General features: G+C 34.5%; 1 protein-coding gene and 2 non-coding genes across 3 annotated transcripts; 1 reads left to right on the plus strand and 2 right to left on the minus strand.

Annotated features, from left to right (window-relative positions):
• The first annotated feature begins 8,897 nt into the window (after positions 1 to 8,897).
• LOC107940488 (transcription termination factor MTERF8, chloroplastic) lies at positions 8,898 to 10,537 on the plus strand. The gene has a single exon (XM_016873919.2). The coding sequence runs from the start codon at positions 9,148 to 9,150 to the stop codon at positions 10,354 to 10,356; it is 1,209 nt and encodes a 402-aa protein (XP_016729408.2). The 5' UTR covers positions 8,898 to 9,147; the 3' UTR covers positions 10,357 to 10,537.
• A 3,459-nt stretch (positions 10,538 to 13,996) lies between these two features.
• On the minus strand, positions 13,997 to 14,103 carry LOC121220480 (small nucleolar RNA R71). The gene has a single exon (XR_005917681.1). It is a non-coding gene; the product is annotated as a small nucleolar RNA R71 (small nucleolar RNA).
• A 9,041-nt stretch (positions 14,104 to 23,144) lies between these two features.
• Positions 23,145 to 23,250, minus strand: LOC121220553 (small nucleolar RNA R71). Its single transcript, XR_005917768.1, has one exon. It is a non-coding gene; the product is annotated as a small nucleolar RNA R71 (small nucleolar RNA).
• Between the last annotated feature and the right edge of the window lie 1,602 nt (positions 23,251 to 24,852).

Below are 24,852 nucleotides of genomic sequence, written 5' to 3' on the forward strand. Positions count from 1 at the left end.
TATGATGTTTTGGTTGTTCTTCTTGAAATACTATAGAGATTTATGGCTTGCAGAATGATAAAAATCTAAGGAATTAAGTTTGGGAATCAAAATTGAATGAGAAGAGCTTGGGAGATGCAATGGACGATAAAAAATGATGGAGAAGACTAACATAGGTTTTGTGAATATAAAGGGGGAAATACGGTGAAAATTAAAATTTGGTTTAATTGTCTTTTAAAAACTCATAATTTAGAACCTTTTACAAATCAATCCTTATTTCAAAATTAATGATATTTGAAACCCCATTTTCAAAAATTGAGTTGATTTTCTAAAAAACCATAGACAAAAATATTTTCAAATACCATGCTAACGAAATTCCTGAGCACTCTAAAGCTGAGAATATTTTCAAATACCACTAGAACTCCTAGGCCCTATTTTGGGGTGTTACACCGTATGCCTTGGAAGAGAATTGAAGGTTGGCTTAGGTGATAATCCTTAGTGAAGATGAGATCGGGAGGGTATTGTTAGCTAAGTGTGGTAAATAACTTAATCAAGGATAATTAATTATTTAATTAGATAATTAGGGATTTAAATATATCATAAGCTAGAGGCTCGCATCGTTGACACTAGGAATAGGAAATTCTAGTAGGTTAATTTAAGTTAGTTAATTTAATTAGTTTAATTAATATATTAATTTGGATCAATACTACTAATTCGTGACTCGATTAGATTAGTAATTATTTTTTAATTAACTTGATAATAATTTCTCCAATATGCAATCCTTTGGGTACGATCCTTAGAATACTTACCAAGTGTTTCGTTGTAAACAAAAGTATATTAAAATTTGGCCAGTACACTTGTAGATACTGCACTTAAATTTTTATATTGTTATTTACATAATTTTTACTCTAAACGTTTGCACGTTTAGAGGCAGTCAAACACCCCCTTCGAAATGATAGAGGGGTGCCTAACCGATATGAAGCCTGTTGAGTTATTAATAGGGCTACCACCTATGAGAAATGTGGGTTGTGCATCAGACTTCGAAGAAAAAGTGATGATGCAAATTGGGCAATTGAATCAAATAAATGCTACGAGCAAGATACATCTCAAACACATATCTAGTATTTTACATCATGACTTACCGTTGGCTTGGAAAAGACACAGGGGCCTTTTCAGAGTTTTGAAGCGGGTAACCGAGGGGCTTACAAACCAAAGTTGGCGACAACGTTCAAGGTTAACTCGGTGTTCAATGTGAAGGTGCTGAACCTTATTTGTGAGGATCAAGGGGATCTTGGTCGAGGTAAGTCACGATGGGGGTAAGTAAGAGCGATGGGCTCTTGCAAACGAGATGTATAAGAGAAAGATACAGTTCAAGTTAGGCGACGGTGGAGACTTAAGCCAAGGAAAATGTTTTAAAGGTTAGAACTACCCGATAGAAAGGCTAACAGGGAATCAGCCGAGGCATGGAGGCAGTTTTGAGAAGAGTCAAACCAATTTCATTCTGAGGACATGACGAGGGCATCGTGAGAATGGGTGGGGGAGAATTCCATAAGCTATTGATCAAAGCTCATGACTTTTTTCACACTGAATGTCCCATAGAGGTTAACTTATTAAATGGGGCTCATTTCACCCACTTGAACTAGTCTAATTCGTGGAACATATGGAGAAACCCATCTACTTGAAGCCTTGGTGGCCCAATGAAACACTTTAGTAAAAGCATATTTACCAAGGTAATTATTGCAAATCCTAATCGATAAAGATGTATTGAGTTTAAATCCCTTAAGACCCTCTTCTTGTAGATAGGTAGTAATAATATCAGTCGTTTGATCGTGCCCTAATGTGCGTGCACTGAGGCTAAGAATCAACACAAAAACAATCAATAATCTAGCTGTGTATTACAAGTGTGGTAGGTCGAGTTATAATATTTTTAGTGATCCCAAACCAACAACATATGACTTGCCACCAAATGAGGTGGTAGTTTTGGTACATTTCGGCACTTTATGGGTGTGTTTTCTATACATTTTAGGATTAATTATGTTATTTTCAGCATTAGTATCTTAAGTATAAAAATAAACATTTTTACGCATAAATTGACGTTTATTGACCTATTAGGCCAATGCAAGCCTTAGGTAGTTCTAATGTGTTCAATTGAGTGTGTAAGATGATTATTTAGTAGCCCAAGAGCCTCATGGACAACACTCAAGTGGGGTACTAGTTCCAAAGATGCAACACGTGAATCTGGAAGACTAATTGTAACATGTCCATGTTGTCTTGAGACACAAGTATGGTGAGCCACAACATAGGGCTAAATGTGGAGAGTAAGTACCGCGTCCTTTGTACAATCGATATATTCTAATATTAAGGCTTCTAGTTGACCTAGTTAGGGTTTCTAAATGTCTCTATAAATAGGAAGGCTATTCCTAAGCTAAGGTATGCGAAGAGTAGCCATAGTTAGTAGATTTAGGTGTTTATTAAGTTTCCAAAACTCTTTGTTCTTTTGACTAGGTTCAATTGAACCTAAGTCTTTTCTATTGAACACTTTTAAAACATAAAATTTTGTTGTAGAGATTTAAGGAAAGAGTACAGTTTGGCGAATACAAATTTCATTTACAACTTATTGTTCTTCAAAATCCACGCCTTGAGCCACCCTCATTTGTCATGCATAATACAAAATCACTATAAGCCTCACACAGTAGCTGCCTTGGAACACCCCTAGCTCGTATCCGTCACTGGAATTGGTTACGAAGCATTATCAAAGTTTACAATTCAAAACATTCAAAAAATTAAAACATTCAATTCACAACATCACACATAGAAAATTCAATCAAAGTCATACATATTGTCCCTTATACGAGCCCTTAAGGTCCTAAAAATACATTAGAAACAAGTCGGGACTAAATGAAAAGTAGATAGAATTTTTTAAAAAAAGATGTAAATTTTTTTAAGCTGCAGGGGCCATAGTGACTCACACGGTTGAGACACATGCCCGTGTCTCAGGTCATGTACCCTTCGAAATGGCCCCATACGCCCGTGTGCCAGGCCGTGTCCTAGGCCATGTAAACGACCTGACTTGTAACCCTTTAGAAGTTATAGGGGACACACAACCGTGTTGCATGGCCGTGTGTCACACACGGTTGAGACACACGCCCGTGTCCTTGGCTATGTAGACAAAAAATAGGTCATTTCTAAGCCATTTTTCTCACCCAAAGTCTAGCCACTTACGCAACCCAAATGTACTTATTTTCATGCATTCAAATTGCACCTAACATATGCACATTCAAGCTTGAACATCAAAGTTATTAACCATACAACTAATATGCCAAAATGGCACCTCAATTTCAACAATCAAACTTGGTTAAACACTTGCTAAATTTATCCATAAATCAATCAACCAATTAAACAACTTAAATACTATATTTGCCATAATGATCACATACCATTCTCATACTCAACAAATACCACTATGACCATTTCCACATTTATCATCTACCTTAACAAATTGGCCAATTGCCAAATACATTCAAGGATACCAAAACTAGCCATTTAAAAATTCAATGCACTATCTAATTCCATACCAAACCAACATCTCATAACTTACCTTAATATTTATCAATTCAACTGTCCTCATTTAGGTACTTAGATGCCAAAATAACAACCATTAAAAATTTCCACACAAACGTGATAGCATGAAAACTATTTCATCACCCAAAAATACCATATATACAAGCCAAACATAATGGCTAAATTTCATCAAACAAAAACACCTATACATGCCATTATAATCATGACTCAAAATCATCAAAATCTATCGATATAGCTGATAGATAATGTGATGGATCTTCGACTAGCTTACAACCCGATCGAGCTTCTGATAATCTATAAGGTAAAAGAAAATTACTACGTAAGCAATGTATGCTTAGTAAGCTCGTATAAACTTTAAGCATAAAATTCCATTTCGATAATAAACTTTATAGAATAAACATAAATTTATGCCAATGTTATAAGATTCATAAATCGATATGATCATCAACTCACAAATGAGTAAGTTTATTAATGTCGCATATTAAATGACCATTCATAACATGATAGGATTTCATGAGACATAATATATAATCATCAACCTTTTATAAGATTATATATCTTTCTATTTAGTTACTTTCCATTTCGTCCCCAATGCTTATCATAAGCCTAAACAACATTATTAACTCTCAATTCAGTGTATTTATCCATGACATAGATGTATTTATTCATAGCATAAGCAATTTGCTCACATATAATACATCCCAATTACGTATTTACCGTTTCATTCTCTTTTCTTACCCGTTTGTTTGAATAGTACAAGCATAACCATAAACATTAATCTATCCACAAGCTTGGCATGAGCCCTAGCACATCAACAGCACGTTAGTACATTTAAACATGGTTCATATGAATTTGACATGGATAACCATTATACTTTAGTATGATTCAATTGGATTTATCATCCATCACAACATATCATGTTTTTCCATGTATCACCATTCCATTGAGTTTCATATAAACATGCCTTAGTTCTTATTGAACACTCACCATTTCATTTGCATACACATAAGACATAAACATAACATTAACCATAGCCATAAGCTAGTGATTAAACACATAACTTAACAATATCATCACATGGTAAGATATAGTACATAACATAGCATCACTTATATCATACATTTTATAAACATGAATATTCATACTTTGAGCATTGGTACATCATACCTTTCCATATTTTTTGTAGTGAAGTCAATTGGAACCCTTACTGGAGCTCATACAAAATGTGATAAAATATGGTTGTAACCGTCCTTTTTTATATTCGATGGTCGAGACCATCCCTTTTCATTAATCGATGGTCGTCACCATCCCTTTTCATAGTTGATGGTTGTCACCATCCCTTTTCATTAACCAGTAGCCGAAGCCATCCCTTTCAAATTCGATAGTTGTCACCATCCCTTTTCATAATTGATGGTCGTCACCATCCCTTTTCATAATCGATAGCCGAAGCTATCCCTTTTGTAACACCCCAAACTCGGCCTAGGAGTTATGGCCAAATCTAGCGGTGTCACATTGAGGTGTTTAGCAAAAATTGAACTCGTTGATAAAAATTTGTTTCTAGGTTTAAAAACATCTTTATTGTTATTTAACAAATCATCTAGTAAAAAACGTTTACCTTGTTATCTGCTATTGTTATAAAAGGTTGATCTAAAATTACGGAAGCTTTTGGAAACTCTAATGTTTAAATTTTGTGTCTTTGAAAATAGTAATTATTTTGAAAATTCATCTTCTGATAAACTAGCAGTTTAAAATAAGTAAGCAAAAGCCCAAATAAAAATTTAAACAAACATAAATGACCTTATTACATAAACAAAACCCAACGCAAAGTTTAATTTTAAATAAAAGCAAGTGTAGCATAGTTGCAATTGTGTGGCCACCTCCGAGTCCCTCGCAGCACCGACCCGCCTACAACTGGGGATTACCTGTACAGTTAAACAGAGGGGTGAGTTTACGAAAACTCAGTGTGTAATCCCCTAACAAGCAAACAATCAATTAAACAATAGATAAATACAGTTTGAGCCTGAGCCCATTACAGTAACAGTCCAGTTCAATGTGGCCCTAAGCCCTTTCTCGTAACAGTAAATGATTGGGCTTGAGCCTATCACAAAGCCAATAATCTGTAAGGCTTTTGTCTAATTTCAATAATATTATCAGTGAGGCCTTGGCCCATAACAGTAATAGATATCAGTCATGCAGGGAACAGTATGTAATATCATTAAACGATGCAGTAACAGTACAAAATCATTAATCAGTGTAGATATGTAGTTAGATATCCTACCCAATCCAGCCTCTACACACCACTCTGTCCCATCAAACACACCATGTGGGGATAAAATCGACCCACCCAGCCAGACACACCAAGATTAGCACCGATTGTGACACTAAACAGTATTGCAGCAAAGCTGCCAGTAAAATAAACAACATATAGCCATCAGTAGGTCTACAGTCGTCTTAGGCGATCCGTGCAACCTTATCAGTATGGTACACTTCCTCCAAATATAACAACCCATCCCCATGCAATATGTCGTGAAACAAAATCATACGTGTATGCAAAATTTCATGCTCAATCATAGTCATACATATCATAGAGCAAATCAGTCATACATAACATAAGGTCATAACAGTCATTTCATCTCTTAGGGGTATAATAGTCATTTTATCCTATGGGGGTATTTCGATCATTTTACTCTATGGGGGTCATTTTACCCTATGGGGGTCTTTTGGTCATTTTACTCTATGGGGGTCATTTTACCCTATGGGGGTATTTCGGTCATTTTACCCTATAGAGGTATTTCGGTTATTTTACCCTATATGGGTATTTTGGTCATTTCAATCTCTGAGGGTATTTCGGTCATTTGTTGACCTCTTGAAAGGTCTGCAGTCGCCTCGAGTGACTCAAGTAACCTAAATGGTCAAAATAGTGTAAATGGGCCCAAGTGGGCCCACACGTTCATGCGGCCCGTTCAGCCCAAAATTTGCCACGACTATGGGATCTATATCGCCCAGTCCAGTATTTGCCACAATTCGTGGATTTCATCTATATGGGGCCCACAAGCACAATGAGCCAACATGGCCCATTACGGCCTAAGCCTATGAAAATGCTTATTAAGGCCTTAACAGTCTATCGCCCATGATTCGTGGGTTTGGCTTAACACACGAGCGATCGCACGCTCGTGTGGTTTCAAACGTCGTATTTCTGGCTTTTCGACTTTTGCCGTTCTGCAGTTACAGTGGGGTGTTTACACACCTAATGCAATTTGCGGATTCTCTTTGTTCCGAACACTCTTATTCTGAAAATCAATAATCATCGCACCCTTTGCTCCCAGGCAATGTGCCAATCAACCTCGACCACCACCAGTTAGGAATGGAAGCAATGCAGGTTGGAAAAAGCGACGAAAACCTTGAAAACCTCACCGATCTCCCATCGAGAACAAGGAACAAATGAGATGATATATAACTCTCCACAACAACAACCTCCCCAAATCCCAATATTCTCTCCTCAAATCTCTCCAAATATCCCTCCTCAATTCTCTCTATGACCAGTTCAAACTCCATTTAGCAGTATTTCAATCCAACTCTACCACCCACACGAATTAGGCAGCAAAATAAACACTCCCTTTTTGATGTGCCGCCACTCGAACCTTAGACCCCATGTACACTCCACACACCTTTTACCACTAGACCAACAACTCCTTTGTATCATATTTTAACCACAATAATTTTTGCATAAGCCAAGGCTTGAACCCCTGACTTCTCAGACACTTCCAAACACTCCTAAATCACTTAACCGCTGAATCAGACATTCATTTATGTCACTTCCTTGCACAACTAAATATTTATGTGCAGTCTCCTAACTGTTCCCTTGTTCAAACTCTATTTCTTCTAGGCCTAAAATTCGGGGTGTTACAATTCACCCCTCCTTAAAGAAATTTTATCCTCGAAATTTCCAATTATCAGATCGGTCGCATAACACAGACTCCACCACTATGCTTCCACTGCACACTCTAGTTCCAAATTAGGTATATGGCCAAACGACGAGGACCCAACTCGAACACCTCTACGACCTCTACCATGGCCTCTTGTACCTCGTCCGTATGTACCTCTTGTGCTCATATCAAATAACGTATTATCAGTTTAAGAAGTTTTATGCATTAGTTTGTAATTCTAGTAATTATTAACAGATGTCTTATGAAAAGCAGTAATCAGAGTTTTGTTTCCGTAAATCAAGGTCTCCCTATAGTTTCCAGTTCCTATAGTCTCAGTTTACTCTAACTAATGAGTTTCAGTACAGTCTTACTATCTATAGTAGTCTCTCAGTGTATTTCAGTTCAAGCAGTTTACAGTATAAAGAAAACTTACGGATTTGACGCTGGAGACTCGGTGTGCCATACTTGTAAACCTTCCAAAACACTTCAAGAACAGTTTTCCAGAAATTCCAAATATATTCAAAAACCCATTCCACAGTTGAGTTTTGTAACTCAGCTTTGATACCACTAAATGTAACACCCCAAACCCGGCCTAGGAGTTATGGCCAAATCTGGCGGTGTCATATTGAGGTGTATAGCGAAAATTAAACTCGTTGGTAAAAATTCGTTTCTAGGTTTAAAAACCCCTTTATTATTTAACAAATCATCTAGTAAAAAACGTTTACATTGTTATCTGCTATTGTTATAAAAGGAAAATTCTCTAAGGCACCAAAACAAAGCAGAAGCAAACTCAAAAAAGAAAAGAGCAACGAAAGAACAAAAAAGCCACAAGAAAGCAAAAGCACACCAAGTGTTTGAGTAAATGCTCTCAATAGTATTCAATTACTATGAATGATTACAATTGAGTGATTACAAATCAGAGGGAAGGCCTCTATTTATAGTTAAACTCCCCCAAATCTAACAGTACATATCAAATTACATCAATGATTGATATTAGTGTCTATCTATAAGATGAGAGTCCTAAAGGATTTAAACTCTATACATCTTTATCCCTCAGGATTGATAATAATTATCCTGGTAACTCAAGTTTTACTAGAGTGTTTCACTAGACCACTAAGTCGAAGATATGGATTCGAACACGTTAAAATGTATCTGCCCTCCTATTAAATGGTTCGGAAAAGGTTATCAATAGTTTTAGACATCCTAGAAAAAAACAATAGAAAAGACAAACATTTCATTGTCCAAAGTCAAAGTGTCACGGGCCGTGAATCAAAGCTCGTGACAAGTACATACAAATCGTCTTATAGAGGTCGATTAATTAAATGAGATTAATTTAATTCATTTAAATTGATTTAATTCGTGAAATACATAAAAATATTTATCTACTTAAAATTTTAGTGATCTAATAAAATACTTCAGTTTGGAGTCCTTCAACATTCACATCTTATAAATACACACAGTTGAAAGTGTGAAACTCCACTATAAATAAATATTTTCCTTAAATAATACAATACTTTTTCACAGCATTTAACCAAAAGCCGAACGCAAGTGGAGTTTTCACTTCTCAAAATGGCTTAGTTTCTGTAATATCCAAAGGAAACTAACCGTTATCTATTGTCATCTTCGTCATCATCAATCATTCATCATCCACTCAAAATCTATGGCAGTAACCCAAAATTTCCAGACTCTAAGAATGGACTATCTATCAATCTCTTCGGCACTATCTTTTTATAGAAAACCAGCTCAACTTAAAGGCACCCTTGCCGAGCTAAAGCCCCCACTCGTCTCTTTACAAGACGAAACTCCCCTCAAACCCATCGTCCCCAAAACCACTTCCAAGCAACGCCCTTTCACCGTCACTTACCTCATAAACTCATGCGGTCTTTCCTTAGAGTCCGCCATTTCAGTTTCTGACAAGGTACAGTTCCAGTCCCCAGAGAGACCCGACTCGGTTCTAACCCTTTTGAGAAACTACGGCTTCTCCAAAACCCAGATCTCTAATCTCATCAGGAAGCGCCCCATGCTCCTATTGTCCCAGCCCGAGAATACCCTTTTGCCAAAGCTCGAATTTTTTCAGTCTATTGGGTTGTCAAGCAATGAGCTTGCCAGGACTTTGTCTTCAGACCCCACCCTTTTGACTCGAAGCTTGGAGAACCAAATTATGCCCACTTACGACTTCCTCAAGAGCGTATTGTTATCTGATGAGAAAATCGTTGCTGCTTTGAAGCGTACGACATGGGTTTTTTTAGAAGATCCCTCGAAGAACCTTATGCCCAACGTTACTTATTTGAGAGAATCAGGTGTGCCTCAGAGCTGCGTTTCCCTTTTATTGACTCATTTCCCCGAGGCGGTGATGCAAAAGCATGAACCCTTTGTTGAAACGGTGAGAGAGGTTAAGGAAATGGGGTTTGATCCAAAGAAATCCACGTTTGTGCTAGCGGTTCACGCCCTTTCAGGGAAAGGCAACAAGTCCATATGGGAAAGGTGTTATGAGGTGTACAAGAGATGGGGTTGGAGCAATGATGATATTCTATCAGCATTTAGGAAACACCCTCATTCCATGATGTTGTCAGAGAAGAAAATCATGAAGAGCATGGGTTATTTTGTGAATGAGATGGGGTGGGCATCAAGGGCCATAGCTGAATGCCCTGTGGTACTGTTTTTCAGCTTGGAGAAGAGGATCATCCCCAGGTGTTCGGTTTTCCTGGTTTTGTTGTCAAAGGGATTGATAAAAGAAGGTTTCAGCTTAACCACTGTGTTGTTGCCTGTTGAGAAGCGTTTCTTGGAGAGGTTTGTGATGAGATACCAGGAGGAAGTGCCTGAATTGTTGAGTGTGTATCAAGGCAAGGTCAAACTTGAGGGATTATGATCAATTTACTTTCATTGTATGAAATTAGTTCACCAGCGGAACTTGCATCTCATGTATATAGTGCCTCTTGATTTCATTTGTTTTTAATTATTTATTCTAATTGTTACCTGTAGACACGGTTTAGTTGATAAATCTTTTGGGCTTCGGAATAGAGACTTTACAAATAAAGCCCGACGATTTCTATTGCTGTTATTTTAGATGTATACGGTTACCATTATCTACTTTCCCAATGTAGCACCAGGCGGGATGTTAACTGGTATGTATTATCTTATGAGAACAAAGTATGGTGTAGATCGAAGAGGTATCTTTAAAAGTATTTGCTCCAAGGTCTAACCTAGAATTTCGAATTTTATGACATGTTAGGGATCTCGTATGAAATTTATCCACGACTGAAGTGTATCTTAATGCCCGAAATTAATTACAACTCTAGATTTTCTTCTAGCTCAAACAGAGGAACTTAGATTATTTGCATTTTCCCTTTGTGATTTCAATGAGGGTTAAACAGGCATATATATAAACTTCAATATACATGTGTATGCATATGCAGGTTAGCTTCAGTTCCTCTGCAAAATCTAAGATTAAAAACATGGTTTGTTGGGGAAGAAGATTTCGTTGCAGAATGAGGTCTCTCAGTTTAATGAGTATGATGAAACTTTTATCCTGTAATTCTGAAATTACTGCATTTTTTATTTCGAGGATTGGATTTTTGTCGTTGACATGGAATCAAAATGGTGGGTTTTGAAATGGACAACTTATGTGTAAGCTGCAAAGTGTTCTCAGTTTGGAGTTTGTTGATGCGCAGAACATTACATGAGTCGCGTTCGCAAAGCTCTTGAGCGGCCATGGTTTAGCGTCTCTAATCTTCGAACTTCTTTTTACTGAAGTTGTGTTGCTCCAATCGACTTTAGAGTGTTAAAATTTAACCTCTCGGCTCTTGAAATTAAATTTTAACAGTTTAAATAAATTTTTTTAGAAAATTTAAGAGGTTTAATGACTGTCTAAAAGATATTAAGTGATTTAATTAAAAATTTCAAAATTTTAAAAGTTTTAATCATAATTTTAAAAAATTTAAACAAAAACTACATAAATTTTCGAAATTTTTGCAGCTAAGCCCCTCAGCTCCCATTCACCCTGTTGTATATTAAAATTTTGAGAAGGGAAGGAATTTATTTACATTGGTATAAATTTTTTATATATTTTTGTGATTAATATTTTAAGGATCCAATTGTTGAATTTATCGATATAATTATACTTGTTATGCATGTAATTTTTTTTAACCAATCCGATATTTCTATCATATTGATCTAAATTAAAATATTGTATATATTAATATTTATTAAACAACTGAATTTTTTTTACATAAAATAAATAGTTAAAAATTTTAAATTTACAACAAATTTGACATCAATGAACTATAGACACAAATACCAAAATTATAAATCAATTTTGATACAATTTGCAATGTTATATATCAACTTTAATTTGGTGTGTTTATATATATCAAACTTTAATTTTGGTGCAATTTTCATATTTCACTAACCAGTTATCTATGTGATACAATTTTTCATTAAATCAAGTGTAAGTTACTGACATAACATTTTATTATATTTAAAAAAAAGCAAATAAATTTAAATTATTTCCACTTAGATTAAAAAAAATCAGGGAGAAATTATTTTTTACTTTTCCACTCTACCAAAGTACATCCTATCGTTGAGTGTCAAAACTAACAAATTTTAGCCTCATTCCTAGTGCATATTTTGGGTGATTATATAGTTTTAATTGTGAATTATATACTCCTAATTCTTTATATCAATGTTTTGGTGCTTAATAGAGCACTTGGGAGCAATATGAGTGAAAAACGAGTAAAATTAGAACATTGGAGCAGTCCAAAAGCTAAACATGGGCAGTAGAGAACCACACGGGTTGACCACATGGCTATGTGAGCCACATAGGCATGTGTCAAAGGCTTGTGGATTTCGGGAACCAAGTGCGCTAACAACTGAAAGTTGTGATTTTTAGGTTTTTGGCACTTTAAGAAGGTATAAATAAGGAAATAAAAGAGTAGGGAAGCAATTGTCATAGAATAGCACGAAAATTACTCAAAGAACACCATTGGAGGTAATTTCCAAGTAATTCTCCATCAAGATTCAAAAGTCCAAGTTGATTTCCAAGGGAGTTATCATGAGTTTATTTTATTTTAGTGGTTATATTGTATTTTTTATGTTTGTTCTTACAAGTATGAACTAATTTTCTTAATACCTTGGGGAGATGAACCCTAGAACGAATTCTACTGTTTAATTTCTAGTTTTATGCAATAAAATCTTAGCTTCTTTGTTTTCAATTATTAATGCTTAATTGTTCTTGGGTTGATAATTCTAGAGTATTAATCCATGTTTGATATGCATCAGTAAAGGTTGAATAAACCCTTCTTGTGATTAGATCTTGCATAGTCGAATGCAGTTGTATGCAATCCTAGAAATAGGATGACATAAATCCACTAGGTTAGAACCAAATCTAATAGGGGAACCCATAGAGCGAATTAATGTGATAATAGGGGTTTTATTTAGAAAGAAATGTAAATAATCAACCTAAAGTTAGTTGCTTTTATGCTCGAAAGAGATATTAGCATAAGTTAGTGATTTCTACGGATCAAGGAAACTAAAGAAATAAATTGCATAAATTAGATTGAGAATTTTAGATGAATTCTACGTGGATTCTTACCTAGGTATTGTTCAGTCAATCGGTTGATATTTGATTATTTTCGTGTTTTATTCTCTAGTGCAATTGTTAGTTAATTTAAATAGTTTATTAATTAACCATTTGAATTGTTAGGTTAAATAATAGAAAGGCGATAATTACTAGTAATTGTAGTCCTCGAGGGAACGATATCTGCGCTTACCATAGCTATACTATTAGTTGATAGGTGCACTTGCCTTAGTCAAATTATTAGTTAGTTTAGTGGACATCAAGTTTTTGGCGTCATTTTTTATGACTAGAATATTAGGAAAATCTTATATATGTTAATTTAGTCATTTTTATTTTATTTTATTTTTAAATATAATTTTGAGATATTGATTCATTTTTATTTGGGGTTTAACATGTTCTTTTGGTTTATGACTAGAGGCAATTCATTGGAACCAATAATTTTTTATAGTGATTTGAAAGAACTACTCACAAAAATCGAAGAGAGGTTAGAGAAGCAAGGAAAAACCAACATCAAATTTTCATAGGTAATCAAGAGAAAGGAAACGTTATTGAAGAAACAAATCCTCCTCTGTTGACTATGCATGATTACGCCAAGCAAACTCTGACTAGGGCTGAGTTTAGTATCATTAGACCGACGGTTGCTATAAATAATTTTGAGATCAACCCGAATACTTCGGATGGTGCAATAGTATGTTCAATTTGATGGGTTAAAAGATGAAGATCCAAACATGTATCAAATGAATTTCTAGATATTTGTGATACTTTCAATATCAATGGTGCTTCTAATGATGACATACACCTCAGGTTGTTCCCATTCTCTTTAAAAAACAGAGTGAAACAATGGTTGAATTCACTTTCACAGGGTTCCATCACTACTTGGGCTCAGATGATAGAGAAGTTCTTGTTGACGTATTTTCCACCAGCCAAGACTATCAAGTTGAGGAATGATATCTCTTCTTTTACTCAATTTTAGCTTGAGACACTTTATGACACATGTGAGAGATTTAAGAATTTGTTAAAAAGGTTCCCTCATCATGGTTTACCTTTATGGCTACAAATTCAAACCTTCTATAATGGTTTAAATCCTTCAACTAGGCAAATGATCAATGCAATAGTTGGGGGAACACTGAATAACGAAACACCTGAAGCAACCTAAGAGTATATTGAGGAAATGACATTGAATAATTATCAGTGGCAAGTTACGAGAGCAAAGCCTACCAAGGCATCTAGTCTTTTCATGTAGATGCAGTTACTATGTTGGGAAGTCAGATTGAAGCTCTTGGAAAAAATAGATGGTTTGAGTTTAAGGAAGTAGGTGACTCCTATGATGCAATACGATGTGACTGGAGCGGTATGATTAGTCAGAAATGCTTACCTTTGATATCTAACATGGAGCATGAGTAAGTTGAGTATATGAGTAATATTTCCAGACCTCAGAATATCCCTTATAGCAAAACCTATAACACAGGATGGTGAAATCAACCAAGCTTTTCCTAGGGTGGTCAAGAGAATTAAAGATCACAACCCCTCTTGGTTTTCAACAGCCTTACTAATAAGAGAAGAAACTAGATCTTGAAGAGATATTAGTTAAATTCATTTGAATTTTCAGAATTAGATTTCAGAACACTGTAACAACTTTAAGGAATCAACATGCATCTATTCAGGGTCCCGAGAATTAGATTGACCAACATGCTAATTTGGTTTCAGAAAGACTACAAGGCAGTTTACCCAGTAACACTGAAACCAATCCAAAAGGGCAAGTCAATGCTGTAACACCCCTTACCCGAGACCATTTCCTGAGTCGAGCACAAGGGGTTACTTGACTTAACTTACTAGTTTGAGGCATAACAATTTGCTTTTAAAATTAATTTCACTATTTACAACAAAGTTGTCCAATCGTGTAGTAGTTACTAAATTAATTATAACTCGAGCTACGAAACTCGAAATTTAGATCCATAAATTTTCCCTGAAACTAGACTCATATATCTTCTTACCATAAATTTTTCAGAATTTTTGGTTCTGCCATTAGTATAGTTTATTAGTTAAAGTCTTCCCTATTTCACTGTTTGACTGTCCTGACCTCTTGTCACTAAAATTCAATTTTCTCATTGTATGATTTTAATATGGTATTCTCAATTGTTTTTACAGAAAATAGACTCATAAGGAATCTACACATATAAATTAAAACTCGTAAATATTTTTTTTTACAATTTTAATGATTTTCTAAAGTCAGAACAGGGGACTTCAGAAACCATTCTGACCCTGTCTCACTAAAATTCAAATATCTCATAATATAAAATTTCTTATTCTACACCGTTATTTTTATATGAAAATAGACTCAATAAGATTTAATTCTATATATTATTCATCCTATAATTTTATACTATCCTTGGTGATTTTTCAAAGTCATGTCACTACTGCTATCTGAAATCTGTTTCATTGCAAATTTTTACTTTTTCACAATTTCTAGGTATAAACTATCACCTAGGCATACATAATACCAAACATATTCTTACTTAGCCATTTTAATAGCTAAACATTATCACATATTTACACATCATCCTTTAGCATTATCATAAGGACATACATTCAAAATGACTAAGTCCCTATACATGCTATAGTTCAACATTGATCGTCATAAAATACCGAGTTGTTGTGGTTGATAGTGTGGACGCTCTCCGACGTCTTTAAGATCCCTGAAGTAGCTTTGCAATACTATAAAAAGAAAGAAAAATAAAAGAAGTAAGCATAAAGCTTAGTAAGTTTACAAGTAAATAAATAACAACACTTAACAAAAATAATTATACTCAAGTAACATGATCCCTAATTTCCTCTTTACTTAATCTCTTGCTCGTTCTCTTGCTTGTTTACTTAGCTAACTCATGATTATAACTTACTCTTCTCTTGATGAAATGTTGATTCTTAATTGATAACATAATATGTTCTTAACTCTTATAACTCACCTGAATTTGCTATTTATGCTTTTACCTGAACTTTCATGGAACATAATTTGTTTACTAGCTCGTTGAGCCACATTGGAATAATAAGGATACTTGGGTTGCTTTTCTGATAATAACATGCCAAAGCCATGTCCCAGACATGGTCTTACATGGGATGTTTCTTGTACTGCCAATGCCATATCCCATATATGGTCTTATATGGGAGTTCTCATATCGGTGCCCATGCCATGTCCCAGACATGGTCTTACAGGGGACCTCTAATCTCGGTGCCAACGCCATGTCACAGACATGGTTTTAGATGGGACGTCTCATCTCGGTGCCAACGCCATGTCCAAGACATGGTCTTGCATGAGACCTCATCCTCTTAATGTCATGACATTTGTATCCGATACATTTCAAGAGTTTCAACGGGACTTTTTAATACTAATTCTCTATTGTCTCATACTTGAGTCAACATCAAATAAATTCATGAACTAAATATATAATTCCTATAAAATAACAAAATTAATAATAATTATTGAAATATTACATTTATTTACCGTAAACTTATCTCGAAACAAAATATAGCCAAATCCACCCACTTAGTCTTCAACCTTATTCTTTCCTTTGTCTAACCTCGGATTCTGTTCTGCTTGATCTATAATAGCAAATTTAGTTTATTTAATACTCACATTTACCAAAACAACCCTCGACTCTAACTTTTGAAAAATTATGATTTTGCCCCTAAACGTTTACATAATTACACTTTTACCCCAAAACTCAGAAATTAAACTTCATCTCTTATTCTTATGTTTTATAACATGCCGAACATTTTTCCCTTCAATATCAACATCAAATTCTTACTCTAACACTTGCTTATGAACATTAGGTATTTTACCGATTATGTCAATTTACTCATTTTCACTTAAAATCGACAAGCAAAATTTGTTTAACATAATTTCTAGCTTTATATTCTATCATAAAACATCAAAATAAAAATATTTCACCTATGGGTATTTTTCAGAATATAAACCCTAGGTTAAATTATTGCTAGAATAAGCTAAATCAAGTTACCGGGACTCCAAAAACGTAAGGAACATTAAGAACGGGGCTTGGGATCACTTACTATGGAGTTTGGAAGTTTGAAAACCCTAACCATGGCTTCCCCCTTGCTATTTTCGTTCATCATGGAGAAGATGAGCACATTTTGCCATCTTTTTCCCTTTTTAATTCATTTTAATTACCGAATTACCAAAATGCCGCTAACTTAAAAATTTTCTATTTCACTTATCTCATGTACATTTTTGTCCATAACTTAACCAATGGTCTAATTAGCATATAAGAACCTCCAATTTAAAGTTTCATAACAATTGGACACCTCTAACATGTAGAACTCAACTTTTGCACTTTTTACAATTTAGTCCTTTTGACTAAATTGAGTGCCCAAACGTCGAAATTTTCAAACGAAATTTTCAAAAAAATCATTCCGTGTAATCGTAGACCATAAAAATATAAGAAAAATAAATTTTTCCTTATCGGATTTGTGGTCCCAAAACTACTGTTCCGACTAGGCCCAAAATCGGGATGTTACAAATGCAATTACTTTAAGAAGTGGAAAGATGTTAACAGAGCCTAAAGAGAAGTTGAAACAAGAAGTTGTTGAGAATGATGATGGGGTTAAGGATAAAAAGAAAGGACAAAAGCCAATGCTTAGAGAATACAAACCAATAATCCCATACCTAACAAAGTTGAAAAAAGATTACATGGAAGAACAAATTGGTAAATTTCTTGAACTTTTTAAACAATTGTGTATTAAATTACCTTTTGTTGAAGATCTTTTGTAGATGACTAAGTATGCCAAATTTTTAAAGGACATTTTGACAAATAAAAAGAAGTTAGAGGAGATGTCCATTGTCGAGCTTAATGAAGAATATTCAACCATTATCCATAATAAAACTACTTACCAAGCTTAAGGATCTAGTGAGTTTTACTATCCCTTGTTTTATTGGTAGTTAATCTGTTGAGAAAGCTTTAGCTGATTTAGGTGCTAGTATCAATGTAATTCCTTATAAAATGTTTAAGCAACTTGGTCTAGGGGAACCAAAGCCTACTAGGATGAACATCAACTACTTGACAGATCAATTAAGTATCCTAAGGGTATTATTGAGGATGTGCTTGTTAAAGTAGATAAATTTATATTTTCTCTTGACTTTGTGATATTTGACATGGACGAGGATGTTGTGGTACCTTTGATTTTAGGCTGACCTTTATTAGCCACTGCTAGAGTTGTTATCGATGTTGGTATTGGTAAACTGATACTGAAGGTAGGTGATGAAGATGTTACTCTTCAAAAAAGTGATGTTATGCGAGTTTCTAGTGAGTAAGATGATAGTTTTTATTTTGTTAATTTTATTGATCATGTAGCTCAACATTCTTTACAGGAAATTACTTATGAAGACATGTTGGAATTGTGTCATGTTCAAGGTGATAGAAGTCAAGGAACAAGTTAAAAGAGAATCTTGCAACTCAATGAGCTAGATGTATGGCGAGCAAATGCTTATGAAAACTGAAGAATGTACAATGAGTAACAAAGAAATGCCATGATGTTCATTTAAAGAGGACAAAATAATTCATAGTTGGAGACAAAGTGCTGCTAGAAAATTTAAAACTAAATATGTTCCTTAGAGAGCTTAAGTCAAGATGGTCGGGTCCATTTGTGGTAAAACACATGTTTCCATTTGGACAAATTGAGGTAACATGTCCTGAATATGACATGTTTAAGGTAAACAGTAATTGTCTTAAACTCTATATTGGTAGTGATGTTGATAATGGGAAAGAGGAGTTTAAATAAGTGCTTCTCGGGAGGCAACCTAAGTGTTTATCATTATTTATTTATTATTTTATTTATTGTATGTGCTGCATATTTTAATTTTATATTGATTTCTTTATTCCTTCATTTTTAGCTCTTTGTTTTTAAAAAAATGAATGATTTTGCTTGAACCATATGGGCTGAAGACATGGCCATGTGAGTCACATCGGCTAGCCATAAGGGCATGTGACCCACACAGCCTAACGACATGGTCGTGTGAATACTGGAAGGGGAACAAATGTGGAACCACACGGTTCCCGAAAGGCACATAACCTGGTGACATAGCCGTGTGAATACTGGAAGGGGAATAATTGTGGAACCACACGATTCCCGAAAGGCACATAGTCTGGCGACATAGCCGTGTGAATATCGGAGTGAAATTTTATTTTTTGCAAAATACAAGCGGCCTAGAGAGACGAACACAATTTGGCAACATTGCCGTGTGGACCACTTGGCCTGGCAACACGGTCGTGTGAAGACTGGAAAAGGGTTGTTTTTGGTTCCCGAGAGTTACACGGTTGTGTCCCCTATTTTTCAAAACTCACCATTTCATTTTCATTTTATTTTTTATTTTTTATTTTTTCTTTTCCTTTTCTTTTTGCGTCCCTTTTGTTTCCTAAACCTTGACACCCTTTCTTCTCCTCCTTTTTTACTCCACCATTTATTTTTCTTTGTTCCCACTTTCTTCTTATGTATTTCATTTTTTTCATTATATATTTTTCTTTGTTTTTTTTTATTTTTTCTATTTTCTTATTTCTTTCTTTTTCCCTTTCCCTCCTCAATGCCGGCTCTTCTTCCCATCCCACTTTATTATTATTTTATTTTTCACTACATTTTTATTTGTTTTTATTTTTCTTTGTTTTTAGATTTTTATGTTATTTTGTTTCCTTTTGGTTGTTGCAAGGATAATTGTACTTCACTACGGATCTCCAATGCTTCATCTATTCATCCCAATATAGGGTAGTTTCAGTTATTTCCTCACATTATTATTTTATTTTGTTTATATCTTTGTTCGTACATTGAAGACAATACACATCTTAAGTGTGGGGAGGATTTTATACTTTCAATCGTCTTAGTACTTGAGTTTTTGCATGTTGCTTACGCATTTTTCTTAATTTTTGCATGAGAGTTATCTTTTTCAAATCTAGAGTTTTGTTGATTCTACTTTGTGATAGTATTTATATTCATATGCATTTTTTTATTTATACTTTAATTCATTAGAGAGTCAAGCATGATAAGTTGTTTTTAGAATAATTAACTTAAGTTTTCTCCCTGAACTTCATAATTTTCTTGAATATAACTTTACAAGTTTTGACATCAAAACCGTATTTTTTTGTGAGCTTTTGAGCCTGTAGAGCATCCATCCTTTCGTGCTCATTTTATTTTTTATTTTTGAGTGTGGCAACTAGGTTTGTTATTCTAGAACTTGCTTCGGTTATGCATGTCAAGACCAAATTAATGATTTGATATACTGAGATGATAGAAGCACTTAGGATTTAACCCATTTAACCTTTAAATAGCCTACCAATTTCATTGCTCACTAGTAAACCTCATTGAGCTTAATCCCTTTTTGTTTATTTATCACCCGTTCATTTTAATCCTTAAACCCCATTAATTTTGTGAATTACCATTTTATTGCTTTCTTTCGAGATTTGATTTTGGTAAGTTACCTAACTATGTTTGATCATTAGTATTGCTGAACTTTTCTTTGTGAAAATAAAAGAAAAGAAATTTTGGGCTATTTTATTCAATTGAGATATCAGTTCTCTTGTTATAAGCCTTATTATCTTATTTGAGCTTAAATAATCACTATCATACGTTATATAAAAGCTCACTTCATTTCTTTGTTTCTCATTAGTGTTAATTCTTTTCAACTCAACATCTTATTCCTTTGGTTTGGCAACTCATCAATTCATCTCTCAATGGTAATCACCTTTTATACCCTCCCATACCATTAACCTAAACCCCATTACAACCCTTGTTAAGACTATTGACTATATAGTGGTGGAGACTAGATTTTTATCTCATATTTATAGTGGTGGAGACTAGATTTTTAAGTAACCTTATGGTAATAACATTCCTCGTTTGACTATTGACTTGCCGTTAATTGTAATAGTAATTTAAATACGTTTCGACATTTAATGAGCTTGTTTTCTAGTTATTTTAGTATTAATTATTTTATTTTTGGTACTTAGTACATAGTATTAAATATTAAGAAAATAAGTGCTTTTACACAACTTTGAGTGTTAGTGACCTATTAGGCCTACACGAGCCTTAGGTAGCTTTAATTTGTATAAGTGAGTATGCAGGATACTGAATTTAAGGCCCAATAGATTTAAGAACTTGGAACGAGTGATGCACAAGCTTTCTGAGCTGCTAGAAGGTGAAACGAACCCAAGAATCCACAAAATGCATGTCATGTCGCGCCATGGCTTGTGTATGGTGCAACATAAGACCGACATGGAACCCAAGTATTTCGAGGCTATTTTCGTCCACACAATCAACTTTATACGAAGACCTAGGATGTGTTGAAGACCTAATTCTGGCTGCTAACACTTCTATAAATAAAACCTTAGGGGTTTGATGTAACTAAGTCGTTTTAGACGCATCCAAAAACTCTTGTACTTTAGGAGTAGGATTTAAATTAAGTTTTCTTTTCTTTTCTTAAAATGCTTGTTCTTTTCTTTTGTAATCAAATTTGATCCTAGATTTCTTTTATTCAATCAAATTTATTAAGTTTAGTTTCCTTTTCAAGTGGTGAGATTTGTTATCTCAATTGAGAGATTCACTATTCCGCTCTTAATCAATACAAATCAAGATTATTTTACATCTCTTTTCTCTTTTGGTTTATTCGTGTTATTTACATGTCTATATAAATTGATTTTGAGATTATGAATACCATGAGTAACTAATTCACTTAGGGGAGATTAATGAGTGGATGGGGAAGTGATTAATGGAGGATTAAGGGTTTATCAATTAGATTAGCTGGTGTAAATTACATGATCTTAAACCCTAGGCTTAACAACCTTAGGAAGTAATCAAAGGTTAAACAAGGTCGGGAGATAAGTTTGCTGAGTAAACCGTAATTTATCCTGGTTAAGAAAGTGAGGTAAGGAGATAAGCGAATATCAACCAATTAATTAATCAGTTAGAGGCCGAGGGGTAATAATTGATTATTTAATAGTTAATCCACCCTAAAAACTGAATCCAAAGTTAATTACAACCCCTAAAACGAGTTAATCTTCCTTATTGGTTTAATTGGTTTAGTTGTTTGTTTGTTTTATTTCTTATTTATTTTAGTTATTTTTTTCCCGATATTCATCTACTTTATTATTTATCATAACATAGAATTTAACCATTACTATTTAGACTTATTATTATAAAGAAGTTTTTAACAGATTTAATTTGTTCTTCCTTGGGTACGATTCTCGAAATACTTTCTTGTATTTTGTTGTAACACATTATTATAATACAATTTGACCTGTATACTTGTGGACATCACTGCTTTATTTCTTATATTTTTGGTTTAGTATTTTCCAGTCAAATGTTCGCAAGTTTGGCGATTGTCAAGTTGTTGGTGCCGTTGTCGGGGAGGTTTTGACATTAAATCTGAAAATATCTTTACAATTAATAAGATAAATAGGAAAGTTAAAGACTATAGATATGATATTTTATTTATTTTATTTTTAATTTTATTTAATTTCTTTTTAATTTGTAGGTTGTTTATGACCTGAAACGGAAGCACCCCAATTGAACCCTATCCAGATCCTGAGCAAACTATTAGGTGAAATCGTCAATTGATGAGTACCAATCCATCTGTGGAAATTAATCCACCACGGGAGAATCCATTATATGAAGACCCATAAGAGCAACAAGAGAACATCCGTATAGAAGTCCCGATAGATCAAAGCACATTGTGCGAGTACGTTTTACCTATACCAAATATAGTGTAAGGCAATATCGAAAGCTCGATGATTAATGTCAATAGTTTCAAAATAAAGACAGCTACGATCCAGATGACTTAGAATACACTGCAATTTAAAGGAAACATGGTGGAAGACCTGAACCAGTAATTGAAGTGGTTTATACAACTCTACGACACCTTCAAGTACAATGGAGTATCCGATGATGTTGTTTGACTTCGGTTATTTTCGTTTTCTTTGTGAAAGAATGCAACTAATTGGTTAGGCTCGTTAGAACCAGGTTCCATTACCATGTGGGACGATTTAGTGGAAAATTTTCTTCATATATTTTCCCAATTAGTAAAACCACTCAGCTTAGGTGTAAAATTGCTAATTTTAATCAATATGAAGGTAAGTCCCTTTATGAGGCATGAGAACATTTCAAGTCGATGCTAAGGAAGTGCCCATACCATGGATTACAAGCGTGGCTCCAAATTTAAGTATTTTACAATGGTGTTGATGATAATATCAAATCTAGCTTAGATGGAGTGGCTGGAGGATCTATCATGTTCCACACTTACGAATGAGCCTATAAAATCATAAATAACATGACTATGAATTCATACATATGGCCCAATAAGATTCACGTACAAATCGAAGCCTCCAACGGTAAAACTTGTAAACGAAGATTATCAATACCAACAAATCTTAGAAAAGCTTAACCATTTGGAGACGAGTGTCAAGCTGACAATAGCGGAGCCATGTGTTTAAAACCAATCGAAGGAGGCGAGCTACATAGGTAATAGGGGTTGAGATCCTTATGCAAATATATACAACTCGATTGGAAGAATCATCCAAACCTCAAATGGGGAGGAAACCAATGAGGTGGAAACTAAATACAAAATCGACCAAACCCTTATTACTAACCTCCACACTTACAGCAAAGATCTTTAGGTAATGACCATGCTGTATGTGGTCAATGATTCAATCGAATAGAAGGGGAGATGCAAATGATGAAGACGGACATTTGACAAGTTTAAGCCACATACAGATGACTCAAATCTTGAATGGAGAGCCTTTGCGATCAGATGAGTCAGCTAATGATGATGTTTCAAAAGAAAATTGGCCAGAGAATCCCTAACACAAAGAATAATCCTCGAAAAGATGAGAAAGAGTACGTAAATTCAATTGCTTTGCGATTGGGAAAAACACTTTAAAAATTGAAAACACCCACACATGAAGAGGAGAAGGTTTCTAAAGATGTTGACGAACCCATGGAAAAGGAAGAGCCCAATAAGTCGATCGAGGAGATAGCAGAATTGGTGCCTGATCTAGTAAATACAAAGTCGAGCCCCACGAAGGTACCATTCCCTACATGATTAGATAACAAGAAAAAGAGGGACTAGGTAGATTTCATAAATTTTTTTAATTTATTTAAATCCCTCAATTTCAATTTACTGCTCTTAGCACTAATTGATAAAACCTGAAATATGCCAAGTATTTAAAGGAAATCATGACAAGGCATAAAAAAGGGATAGCAGGTTGACATTGATGCCATGTGTAGTGCTTTAATAGCTAAAAAGATACCCTCGAAGTTAAAATATTCGGGTAGTTTCATGATTCCAATAAAGATAGGGGACTGACATTTCAATAAAGCCCTATGCGATTTAGGGGCAAGCATAAACTTAATGCTCGTATCGATCTATCAAAAAATCATACTTGAAGATCTTAAAGATAACTCTATAACACTACAATTAACTTAATGATCTTTGGTACATCTAAAAGGTTTGCTAAAGGATGTATTGGTCAAGGTACAGAGATTTATAATTTCAATCAACTTTGTATTCCTTGATTTTGAAGAAGATCGAGAACCATCGATCTTGAACAAAAAAAGCTTCTAATGAAAATTGATGGCGAAATAAAAGTGTTCAAGTGTGGTCACGATTCTCAAAACGAAGGACTAGTTAGGGAAGAGTGTTATGTTCTATTTGATTTAATCCCTAATTGCCTCAATCAAAGGTATGTTTCAAGTTGTGCAAGTGCAGGTAAGTGAAATGCAAGAGAACGGGACAAAGGGAGA

This window comes from Gossypium hirsutum, chromosome D08 (genome assembly GCF_007990345.1).
Source record: "Gossypium hirsutum isolate 1008001.06 chromosome D08, Gossypium_hirsutum_v2.1, whole genome shotgun sequence".
Taxonomy (NCBI): domain Eukaryota; kingdom Viridiplantae; phylum Streptophyta; class Magnoliopsida; order Malvales; family Malvaceae; genus Gossypium; species Gossypium hirsutum.